This window comes from Epinephelus moara, chromosome 12, assembly GCF_006386435.1.
Source record: "Epinephelus moara isolate mb chromosome 12, YSFRI_EMoa_1.0, whole genome shotgun sequence".
NCBI lineage: Eukaryota > Metazoa > Chordata > Actinopteri > Perciformes > Serranidae > Epinephelus > Epinephelus moara.
In genome coordinates, this window is record NC_065517.1 from 26,925,055 (window position 1) to 26,938,309 (window position 13,255).

Sequence of the window (13,255 nt, forward strand, 5' to 3'; positions counted from 1 at the left end):
TTATTTTCAGGTGATTATGCACTAAAGAAAAGATAACTGTTATATTATATTTCATTTCTGCTGATATATCCTCCTAAAATCTACACACTGAATCTTTAATATGTGAATAAGTCACATTCTCTAAACAGAAATTAATAATTCTGGCAGGTGCGGAGGTGTTCTAACACTCGAAAACTAAATTTACACTTCTGTTCACAGTTCAGACACACTGTGAGGTGAAGAACAGCAGTCACAATCTCTGTATGCAAGATGAGCTCCGTGCAGCTCAGGCCACATACACAGGTACAACAGAGCGTTAGACTGGTGACAGGATTCAAACATGGTGCAGACGGACACACCGAAGTGACCAATGTTTTATCAAAGCATACAGATACAGAGTGTGGACGGCATGAAAGATGTTCAGCTGAAGGTCAGGGAGACGTAGTGATGGAGACGTGGCCGTAGTGATGTATGCAGTGTCACTGATGGTGCAGCGGCTGAGGTCAAAAGTTGTTTATCACATGGATTTATGCATGTTCAATCTGATACACACACACCTTGCCCACTCCCCTCAAGCCTTTAAAGGGTATCGTCCCTCACATTGCCCTTTAGGCCTCCACTCCCCTCCTCCTCTCCTGACCGCTAACTGCCCCCCCCCCCCCCCCATACCCTCTCAGTCTTTGTTGTCCACCCCAGTCCACTCCCATCTCTCCGATTGATCTCCCTCCATCTTGCATGGATGCTATTTGTGTGCTGTCAGGCTCTCTTCCCCCTATCACTCCAGCCAGCCAAACTAATGGCCTGTATCCCCTATTTAATGGCACCGTTATATCACCACACTGGCTGCAGGCCATTATGGAGGGCCACAAAGCCACCCCGAGTCCCTCTGGGCTCTAACTGTTTCTTTATGTACTCCAGAGTCTCTCTCTGCTTCTGCTTTTTCTATTAGTCCTTCTGTGACTCTGTATTCCGTGAGAGGTTTCTTCTTCTATTGCCAATTTTATTTTCTTCTCTTTGTGTCTCTCATCTTGATCTTTCATTGTTTAAATTTCTCTGTTTTTCTCTTCTTCTGCTTGTTAACCCTGCTTGACTCTTATTTTCTCGGGCACTTGTTACGTACTTCTCCTTATCTCCCCTTTATCTTTTTCCATCGTTCTGTCTCTGCTTATTAAATTCTATTCAAATAACCTTCGCTGGAATGACTGTTGAAACACGCACCAAAGCATTACCTGTGCATACTGTATATATCATCTATTAGATTTTATAAAACCAGGGCCAAAGTCTCTCCTTTTCTCTCAAACTCCTAGTTCTTATTTAGTTTCTTTGTTTTCCCTCTGCGAGTGGAAAGACTGCAGTCTGGAGTGGTGAGATGAGTCATTTGCTTAAAGGCATTTAGAATTTCAAATGTCGGGTTTACAGATGTGTTCACATCCCAGAGACTCCCAGCAGAAAAGTATGTTCAGATGAGATTCACTGCTTTAATGTGCTTACTTTTTCTCACATGTGCATACAGGAGCTACATACTTTACCACCTTTTACACATAGTGTTAGGTGCAGGGATGGGTGATACTGAATAGAGAACAAAATTGCGTTCCTTCAGTTCTACAGTCTGCACAATAAGACAATACAATAAAATAAAAAAAAGACGTAAAAGTACAAGTAGTATGAAAGGAATACTTCACCCCCCAAATGACCATTTGTAGATTAACTACTCACCCTGTGTTACGTTGAATTAATGACAAAAAGAATGTTTTCCTTGGATGCTTAAGTAACCAAAGAATCCAAAAACAGAGAAAATTCTTCTTCAAAGTCACACAACTCATGCAGTATAACCCAGGTCTCATTTATTCAGTCGTATGCTCAGTAGTTCCCAAATGGACAGCCCTCTCTGACAGGGAACTAAAATAAAAGTAAAACTTGTCTATGCTCTCTTTAAAACTTAAGAAGCAGCAATTTTACCACGCTGAACACTAGGGCTGTAATGATCTATCGATCTGGATCGATATATCAATTCAATGATCATGAATCAGCGACTTAAACCAAAGGTGAGTAAGAAAAATTATAACGTTACATGTAATTTGTCGTGTTATGAGTAGAGGAAAAAAGTCCAGGTGGGTTTAAATGAAAACATTCTTTTCAGAAAGGTCCTTCTGACAGAAAGCCCTGAAGGTTAAGGCTTGTTTACATGGATACTGATACAAATAAAAAACTGATTTTTATTTATCCCATATAAAAAAAAATTCCAGGTTTACACGATCAGTTGTGAAAACGATATCCCTGTTTATACGAACACGCAAAAACGGCAGCTTTTTGCTGCAATTAGCATGCCAGGCCAGTAGGTAGCGATACGCCATGTGTCAAACACCATAGAAGAACGTTTTGCGCATGCACAGTGATTTGTTTTCCTCTTGGCGCTAATAATAAAAACAATGATAACCTACATTTTAACCTTATGTAGCTAGTTGTTGCTATGCACTTAATAATATTGGGCACAGCAGGCGTCTTTGTGCGCTGATGTAGCGGTGATGTTGATGCAGCAGTGCTAAGTTAATTTGTAAGCTCGTAAGTAGTCCCAAAAGTGCTCACAAAACGTAAACAACCCGGCATATATCTGTCATTGTTGTTGTGGTTCCCGGGCTCCTAATGGCCATGCTCGAACTGGGTTGCATCGTCATCGTTTTCCATAATCTCCATCTATCTTGTTTACACATCTCCATAGAAATGAATATTTTGAAAAACTTTCACTTTGGAAGCCGTTTTTGAAAATCTCTGTTTTCGTTGAGAAAAACGCTGGTTATGTGTAAATGATAGGTGCAAACGCAAAGATAAATACCCGTTTTCAGATATACGGAACCGTATAAACAGGCCCTAAGTTATCCCATGTGCTGCTGTATGTGTGTTAGCGGAGTCAATTTAAGTGTTGTTTTTATCTTTTATGGCCGAAAGTAAAACAGAAAGGGGTGGCAGCTTCTCCTGTAACGGATTGTGCTATATGGACACATGATATTGTTTCGTATTGATCGCAGCCCCTAAATCACATCGCATTGAAATCGTATCGTGGCAGACTTTGTAATATCGGCAAATATCGTATTGTTGTCCAAACAATCGATATAATATCATATTATACTGAACACAGGTGCTGCTGGTCTACTGCTGCCTCAGTCAGTTAGTTTGTATTATGGTGTGACTCTGCTTAATCTTAACTAACCCTTGAATTTTTCTTCATCAATTCAACATAACACAGGGTGAGTACTTGATACACAAGTAGTCATTTGGGGAGGGAAGTATTCCTTTAGGGTGAAAAGAGTGCATTGAATAAAACATGCTGTGATGCCTGTACGAATGAGACTTGTTCAAAGGCAAAGTCGCTGTATCAGAGAAGGGGGTAATAACTAAGAGGAAACAATGTTGTACTAGCACCAATCTTAAAAGTATGTGCATATCTATTCGTGGTGCGCTTTTGTGGAATGGACTAAAGAATGAAATCAAAGAAAAAATTTCTGACACAAAGAATGTACAAAACCTCACCTCACAGCAAGAGGGTTCCTAGTTCTCTACCATGGGGGATACCTTCTGTGCAGAGTTTGCATGTTCTGCCTGTGACAGCGTGGGTTTCCTCCGGGCAGTCCAGCTTCCTCCCACAGTCCAAAGACATGCAGGTCAATTGGTGACTCTAAATTGTCCATAGGTATGAATGTGAGTGTGAATGGTTGTCTGTCTCTATGCGTCAGCCCTGTGATAGTCTGGTGATCTGTCCAGGGTGTACCTGCCCCCCCCCCGTGACCCCTAATTGGATAAGCGGTTACGGAAAATGACCGAATGAATGTAAACTAACATGACGCAGAGGGATATCTGTGATCTTACACTGTTCTGAGGTCAGTCTAACACTAAATATTGAGGGTAGAACATTGTTCTACTTTTTATCTTTCGTAAGCATGTGATGTCTGGTCATTACATAAAGTATACTGGCGGGACATGACCTCCCTGACCCCCATGGCCATCACACGTTTAGCCTTGTGTGATTAAAAACAATAAAATATTCGGACGGATAAAATTGTACAGAAAAATACGACAGTATTCGTCATTTTTATACGGCAATATCACCATTCAACCCTAGTGTCGTAAATTTTCTCGAACCAATTCGCGGAAGTTATCTCTTCAATATCTGTGGGTGTTTAAGCAACGTTGCAAATCAACGAGCGGGACTAGTTTATGGCAAAAATGGATTTTTATGCAGGTTTTATGCCAATGTGTTGAAGTACCCTGATTTGTCAGGTGTTTGATTTGTTGGATTAGATTAAACACTGGCATTTGGTTCAGGTTATATGTCTCTCTGGCTCACTTCAGCAATTGGCAACCAATGTGATGCTGGCATATGACAAAATTTACCTCATGCAGACCTCAGTAATTATGGAGAAAGTATAATTTCCACTCACGATAGTTTATCTAGAAGCATCGTGGGTGCTGACCAGCAAGCAGATGTCAGAAACACGGCAACAGATGCTTTCTAAAGTCAAAGCCAAAATGCACAGAGCTTATCTACACACTTCTTCTACACAGTAAGTCCTTCTTTGAAACATTCACCGGCGCACATTGTTTATTCTCACACTGCGCACAACACCGGTGATTTACACAGTATGTCAATGCAAGCGGGAGAGCGTTCAGATGAGGAGGAGGAGAGAGGAAGAGTACAAAATGAAAGAGAGGGCAAACAATAAACAAGTTTACGAGAGACAGAGGGAAAGGGATGGAGCAAAAGACAGAGTAAAACTGAGTCTGGGAGGAGGAAGGAGTGATTCAAGGGCTGCAGGAGGAGGCAGCGCGCAGGAGGGGAAATATGGGGCAACATTTGCATTGAAGTGCAACAGAAGGGAGAGCCGTGCCTGCATGCTAACAGACAGCTTGGCCCGTGCCTTCTCTTATCTTCAGTGGCTGTATGTAGGACTGCATGAAGGAGGGGATGAAGGGAGGGAGGGAGGGAGGGAGGGAGGAGGGGAAACATCATTTCCCTTAAACTTTGAGGGAAAGCTGAAGGAAGGGTGTGTGTGTGTGTGTGTGTGTGTGTGTGTGTGTGTGTGTGTGTGTGTGTGTGAGACAAGAACTTCCTCACCTCTTTGGTCGAGGGTGTCTCAGTTAGATGGTATCAGACTAAGAGAAAGATATGAGAGAGAGAAAGAGATAAACTATCCACCACCAGCTTACTGATAAGGAGCTTCACAGGCTGAGATCAGAGGCTGCTGCTGCACCTGCCGCTGCTCGACCTGACACACACACACACACACACACACACACACACACACTTACAGCCTCTCACTAACTCACGCATTCACTCACAAACGCTTACACTCACATTTTTCTCATTAGCTGAATGTCTTCCCTAAATGGGCGTAATTGGTAGTTTGGCTGAATAAGTGACATTTTGTAATTAGGATGTAGAACATCATGCTAAGATATCCATCTGTGTGTGACTGATCTCTGTGTGTGTGTGTGTGTGTGTGTGTGTGTGTGCCTTCTGTGTTTCTGCCCACATTGATTAGTGCAGTGTGCCTCTCTCAGTGCTCAGCGTTGCTTGGCAGAGGTTTACAGCCACCTCACTCTGCATCACATTCATCCTGACACACACTTCTGCACTGCCTCTCTCTTGTTAGTTGCTTTTGCACATACTTGTCACACCATCTGACAGCTCGCTGCTCTCCCTAAATGCATCAGGGCAGCCGGACGCAGTGCTCTTTCTTAACTCACAGCACTCAGCAACGACAAATTGACACTCACCGCTCAACCGGTGGTTACTTTCTGCCCTGGCAGGGTGTTATAACGTGTCTGTAACACTCTTTGTATCGATTCCCGACCTTCACTCCGACCTTCATGTGGAGAGGAGGCGAGGTGAAAAGTGAAATGCCTTTAAGGGATCACTAAAGCATCACTTTAATGTTCATATCTCCTGTCCCACATCTTCATCTCTTGGCCTCTCTAATCTTCTCAACTTGGGAAAAAAATCCACTCCTTAGATCTCACCATTACTCCCACTTATCCTTGGCATTTCTCTCCTCTGTCATCGCTGTGGGCAGTGTAATTGTCATGCTACTGTGGTTGTGGCTTTGATTTTTTTTTTTTCCTTCTTCTTATCATTAATCACCTCCTATGTGGCTCATGAGGAAACTAAAGTTAATTCAGCCGCACTCCCTGATACAAACACGAGTAAGAGGGATAATTCTCAGGTCTTGTTTTTGTAGTTTGAGGCATCGTTCCTGTCATTAATAATTACTGAGATGTGGAAATACTGCAGCATCACTACAAACTTAACCAAACTCTTGATAGAGAAGACAAAAGTTGAATTATTATATAATATATATATATATATTATTTGTTTCCAGTTTTTCCTAAAGCTTAGAGGCATGAGGACACAAGAAGACTGTGACCACTCTCACTTAAATCCTGTGGTTATTTCTGTTTAACTTAAAACAATGTACTGTATCAGAGTTTACATTACACTTTCTTGTTGTCCGTCATTTTGATGGTCAGGGTCATAAAAATTCTATCATAATCTATGACTGTATAATCTATTACCTGTCATTTTAATCTTTATTTTTGTATTTGAAGGTATACGATGCAGAGGTCATTGGCTACTGTTTGTATCGCCAGCAAAAGTAGTATTAAAAGCCAATCCCAGATTCACTCACGTTTTTGGAATTAGCTTTGTTCGCTTGCTGTGTGTTCTCGACCCATACAACCATACTATATAGTATGCTAGAAGAATACTGAGGGCTCTAGTTTCGCAGACCGGGTGAGGCGGGGGTGCAGCGCACCTGCGCTTCGCCAACTGGGTGTGGCCAGGTGGATTTTGCAAGTTTGGCACACCATGCACCTGGTGCAGCTACTCGTCTGTCCCACCTCCGTCCCTCCTACCTGCGCAAGTCGGAAAGAGGGAGGAGAGAAGGCCTGGAGTGGGTTTTACACACATCACACCAATCAAATGAGCCCCTCTCCTCGCCCTTAAATGCGCCACGCGAAGGCGTAATGAGAGTTTACTCAATTCGCCATGGCAGAAGAGAGCAGCAGCGTCAGATGGCCAAACTTCTCCCAGGAGGAAACTGATGTTTTGATCCGGGAGGTCCAAGCTCGCAGTGTCCGAATATACGGAACTGCAAGCAGACCTCCACGGGCTGATGATGCAAAGGTAGCCTGGGAGGAGGTCACCACAATTGTAAATCAATGTGCGTTTCTCTCGTGCGCGCGCTCTCTCTCTTTCTCTCTCTCGCAGTCTCACTCTGTTTCTTTTCTTTTGACTTTTGCCAAACGGTGCCAATCCCCTTTGATCTGACATCACATGTGACGGGACAGTCAATATAGAGATACATTTATGTGCTGATTGCAGATAGTTGCATTGAATAGTGTTTTTTTTGGGGTATTTATTGCAATTTTTAATGTGTCTGATATTCTGGAAACCTGCCTGTGAGGTTTTGGTGACGTGTGCGCACTGTCCGCCGGTCAGCCAAACTTCGGCTTACACCGGCTGCGCTCCGCCTGCGTTGACAGTAGACCTGGTTTCAGCTGGCAAGCTTTTAGCGCACCTTCAGTGATGCCTTTTGGCACGAAACTGTCACTGCGCCAAGCTGGATCTGTCGACACCTCCCCCTGCTGCGCCGCCACACCCACCTCAGCGCACCTCGGTCTGCCAAACTACCAAACTGAACGCGCTTCGGGTTGCGCTGCTCAAAACTAGCTCTGCGCGGGGTTCGCCACCCTGCGCCGCGCCAGGAAACTAGAGCCTTAGTATGACCCAGTACATAGTTATGTAAAATGCAGTATGCCTAAAAATGCCAGGATGTTCTACTACATCTGGTCTGATTGTGCAGTACGCAAGCCAGCTTGCTTTTCTGGGTATTCTGATCCACAATTCTTTGCGCGGTGGACGATACATCACAGTGACTGACCCACAAACAGATGACGGCTGATCGACAGCTCTCAAAAGTCGCAATGAGGGATGACACCACATTTAAGTAACTGATGATCAGTTGAACAGTATAGGAATAATAATTAATTTAGTGAACAAAATAATGATAAATATCACAAACAACAAAAGGACATAAATGTAAAAATGCTAATGACAGAGAACTGCAGATGTAATTTCACTGTCGCAAATATAACTGGTTAGAATCTCCAATCTGTGCAGGTACAACTTTAAAGTTAAACAACATACATTGCAGTGTAACAACAGCAGAGCTCTACGGGCTGATCTCTGTCTCTGGCGAACTCGGTAAGTGGCCTTGTTTGATCTCCATGGTAACAAATATAAAAGCAAGAGGGTCAAAGTTCAGGGTGTAATGTAGTGAGAAAGTCGTATGTCCCGACTCCCGATTGTGTGCATACTGCATGCAACAGTACATACTTTTTAAGGGCAGCTGCAGTACATACTAAAAGTAAAAAGAAAAAGTATGCAATTTGGAACTCACCCTTGGACGCACCTTGGCCCTCTGTCTTGGTATATTTGCATTTTTTCCGGCACTCCACTATTTTCGTAGCTTCCTCTTGGATTCCTGCTGCTTATGGTCTGGCACCTGGTCGCTACCTTTTTACCTCCCAACCTCACCTCCACGCTGTGCCAAGGAATGTCCCAGCCACAGCAAAACAAGAAGACAAAAAGAAAACATCGACAGAGGGCAGAGTCTGCAGATAAATACACCGCCACACACTTCTAGTGGGTCATAAGTGATGCTTGAGAGGAAGTACTCTGTATCTATATGTCTATATGTTGTGTATTAGGAAAATCCTGCATAGTATAGCTTTAATAGCATTAATTTTCATTCATCAATTTTCAAGAAGAAGAAATGTGACGTGACATTTTGCAGTGGTAAGTAGCAATATAGCCCACCAATGCAATGGATGGCTAAAGTCAGGTAGACAACAAGGTCATGTGCGTGAGATCAGAGACAAACCTAGACAATAGCTGATTAATATGCACACACCACCAACTTGACAGGGGTGTGGAAAATTACTTAAGTTATGGTAGAGCACTTTCAGTGTTCTAATCTGTTAAGATGGAGGACGGCCTTCAGATTTTTCAATCATTGTAAAAAAAATCAATCAAATCAATGATGGAAAATATTCGGTTAATGCGACCTCTGTATACAGTATGTGTTTGTGTGTTTGCTGTTTAAATGGCGGCTGCAGTTTCTCCCTCGCTTTGTCATACGAAACTAAAACCACCCTCTGGCTCTTCTCCAGTTACTGCACGTCTCTCCTGGGACACCTCGCTCATCATTCTGTTTTTCTCAGAGAAGTAAAACTTTGTGTTTTTATGTGTTGTTGCTGTCTCTCCCGCTCCCCTCTGCACCACTCCTTCCTCTTTATTTGCATGTGTCCGTGTTAGTTTTATCGTCTCTCCATCTGTCTCTCCCTCCGCTCTTCAGTTCCCTCCCTCTCCTCGCCATTTACTCGTCTGTATTTCATGCGAATGTTTCCTGTATGTCAGCTCCTGCTCTTTGTTTTACTGTTAGTGCCTCTTCACTCTGTCTCTGTCTGTCCCGTGTTTCCATCAGCCCGCCTCTGTTGCGTCCTCGCAGTTTTATTATCTCCCTCTTGCATTCTCTGGCCTCCTTCCTCTCTCCCAGAGTGTTACTTACCAAACCTTGGCTCGCTGATAGTGTTTGTTAATAATGATACTTCAGTGCCTCAGGTGGCTGGCCCTTCACTATGCTGAGAGGCTGTGGAAGTCATTACCCAGCTGTACTGCTGCAATGAGGAAGATCAGATTGGGGTGCTTTGTCCTTTGTACAATAAAACGACTTTATTTGTCTCATTTTATTAAGAGAAGCATTCAATAACAGTCTTGATAACTCAGCTGTTCTACTTGTTTGGTTTTAAGACATCGACTTTCTGTGCTGGGTTATTGTTCTGTATTTGATTCTGTGGTGTTCCTTTTGTTGTGTATGTGTGTGGTACAGTACAGAGGCTAATAACAGAGGACTGGAACAATACTTTTTCTATATGCCACATGGCTTTTTCAGTCTTCCTCTGGGCAGCAGTAAAGTGTATCCATTTGTCATTCCCTCATGTATAATTCAGACCGGGTTGCAACGCTCTGGATTCCTTTCCAAGACTTGCTGTTTTCTACTTGGCCTGAGTAGATTGAGGGTTAGCACAAGTGTGGTTGTGTTTCCTCTTCCCCTTAGCAATTTCTCCAACCTGTTTTTCTGAAAGCTTCAGTTTTGCAGCATTGATTTTCCTCTCTTATTCATTTGACCTCCAAAATTGTCCTGTATGAAAGGAGGGCAAGTAACCCCACAGCCGATAACAAACAAACTGAGCCCAGCGTAGCTTAGCTTAGCTTGCCATGTTTGGTTTGGTTCAACTGAGCTCAAGTTGGTTTGCCTCCTAAGTGCGATTCGTTTGGGCAGGTGTGAACACAGGAATTGCACTCAGGTGCGCACCAAAACAACCGGACCGAGACCTTCTTCAAGAGGTGGTCCGGTTACAAACGAATTTGTGGTGAGAACGTGTTCCGACCTGGATCTGAACCAACTGCAGTCACATGACACATTGTTTGGGTTAAACATGAGCATGTTACAGTCCTGGAGGATTATTAATGTGCGCCTCCTCCTGTACTGCCTTAATATGCACATTCAGCACATCCAATGCATCAAAACATTGTTTTCTAGTTGGAGCCGCGCCTCGTTTTCAAACTGTATGGTTTGACTAAAATGAACAATGACAGCAATATAGTCCACGATGAGCAGCGCTAAAATCAACCTGTGTAGTTGTCCCTCCATTGTGACATTAGAAAGTGTCACATTTATCTTGCAAGTGTACTCTTCTTCAACGTTTTGTTTACTTCCTGGATTTTTCCCGCATGGAAATTCTGACCAATCAAGAGCAGCTTTCTCGCACAAGGCATTTGATCTGGTCCACTTGTAAATGCTGCCGTGAGAACATGAACCAACTCTAGGCTATTATGCAGCTTTGTAACAAAGTTAGTCCCTGATTCGGACCAAAGCAAGACAACTCTAGGTCTGAAAGCACCCTTAGTTTATCTTAGTTTAGCTTAGCTTAGACGTCATCTGTGGATTTGCTTTGAAGGGAACAGAAATTAGCCAATTAGGACAAAAATATAGCGTTAGCCCCAGGGGGGATGATTAGTGGTTTCTGGCTCCGTAAGATTAATTGTAAGTTGATGTCAAATAGTAATTTGTCAGGTGCCTCTTGCTTCTTACTTTGTATTCAGATTGTGCGTTGTTTAACGAGCAAAAGTGGAGTTGGACACACCCTAAATCGCCTACGCCCCACAATTCAAGTACAGCCCAGAGAATCTGTTGGTTGGCAAAGGTACACGTATTCTTGTACATTGTATTCTTAAAGATCCTGTTCTAATAACTCTTCTTCTCCTCTCTCCATCTCTCTTTCCTTTATTCTCCATCCTTCCTCCCCCTCTGCAGTGTCTCTTCAGGACATTACCATGAGGAAGGCTTTCAGGAGTTCAACCATTCAGGACCAGCAGCTGTTTGACCGCAAGTCGCTGCCCGTCCCACTGCAGGAGACCTTCCAGACATGCGAGCAACCACCACCCCTGAACATCCTCACGCCCTACAGGTCTGACTCCAGCCTGTTTCACTTACTTTACTAAAAGTGTTCTCCATGCTAAAAGTTAATGACAGTGTGCATTTTAAAACCACTTTTTGCAAGTGAAACGATCATACAACAATAGAACATGATGGCGGACTGCCATTGTTCCATTCTTAAAGATAAACCTTATTTTACCCTCAACTGGAAGGTTTAATTGCAGCCCTTTCTCGGAGCCCAGCACGGCGCTAACTTCATCAGCCTTTCATGTATTTGTCCATTTCAGCTCTCCTCAGTGTGGGAAATATTAATACATTTGTGTTTTATTGACAGGCGTAAAGACAGACTGATTGCACCTCACTGTCTTAACACAAAAGCACCTAAATGGCCTTGAATGTTGGCTGTTATTTGACTCATTCTTTTGTATTATACTTCTGCCTGTCTCTACAAAAGCCTTTATTAATGGTAATGCTCACAATGATGCACCACACAGAGAGAAGACACCCTGAGCTTGGCCGCAACTGCTAATAGATACAAAGTTTAATTTTGCATGTACTGGAAGGCTTGTGCATCTTGGTTGGTATATTCTTATTGGCAGGCTTGTGACTCTTTCACTCCAGGCATCTCTCTTGGCTCTCGAGTGTTGAGCCAGTCGAGCAGAGCGATAGAGAAAGTCATCTGAAGATGAATAATCCATAAAAAGCTCTGCTGGCCAGCACTCCCTCGCTTTTATTCCTCGGCCTTCTCAGCCAGCCACTTTCTCACTCCTTTTTTTATTTTCCACTTTCACTCCGTTTTCTCTCCTCCGGCATCTTACATGACCCGTCTCTGTGTAATACTGTCACCCTGACCGAGCCAGTCGGAGAACGTTACAGGCCAAACACAATCTTTTTATTTTCTGTGTGTGTGAAGACACGTACACACGCACTGCAGGAAGACAGGTGTAGGCTGTGGTATTTAAATCTGTCGTGGGTGTGTTTTTAACGTCTAGGCCTTGACATGGCCAAGTGAAAGGCAGGTGTGGGCATCTGCCTTGCTGACATTATATCCCCATCTTACTTTATATGTCTTGTTTTGTGCCGGCTGAAGGCTACACGTCAGGTTTTATTCAGACAAGGATTAATGGTGAGTTGAACTAGACATAAAAACATGTACTATGTAAGCCTTAAGGTCAGTTCCCAGGCTGGTTGGAATTGCCCTCACCTCTCCTTGAACAACTGATAGAGCACCCCTGTGCGCATGGTGCAGTACAGTGGATTATCTATTAAAGAGGACAGCTGCTCCACTGCTGTGTCCATGAGAAGGATATAGTGTGTGTATGTGTATTAATATAGGGCTGTTACTAGCTATTATTTTCAGTATCAATTAACCTGAGGGTCATTGTATTAATTGGCTAATCATTTAGCTTATAAAAAGGTGATGCCCTCAAAATCTAATCTGGAATATCCATTCTCTCTTAAAGGAACAGTGTGTAGGATTCAGTGGCATCTAGCAGTGAGGGTTGCAGATTGCCAAGTGTGAGCTCCCGGTTAGGATTCCGTCAGTGTTCAGTGTTCAGAAGGTTTTAACCAGGAGCTCACTTGTAGCTGTTTTTTCGTTATCTTTTGAATTTAATATGAATTATGGAACCGTTTTTGTTCACGTTTGTTTCCCCCGTTTCGTAAAATAAATTATTGAAAGTTGCTTTTGAAGTGCGTGACAGAAGTGCGTTTTGAGAACG

General features: G+C 43.2%; 1 protein-coding gene across 5 annotated transcripts in view; it reads left to right on the top strand.

Moving 5' to 3' along the window:
- Window positions 1-13,255, top strand: part of wasf1 (WASP family member 1) — a 112,298-nt gene that overhangs the window by 56,769 nt on the left and 42,274 nt on the right. For all 5 annotated transcript variants that reach the window (XM_050058084.1, XM_050058079.1, XM_050058083.1 and 2 more), the window contains exon 4: window positions 11,412-11,565. In XM_050058084.1, coding sequence (XP_049914041.1) covers window positions 11,412-11,565 — 154 coding nt within the window. The remainder of the gene's footprint in view (window positions 1-11,411; window positions 11,566-13,255) is intronic.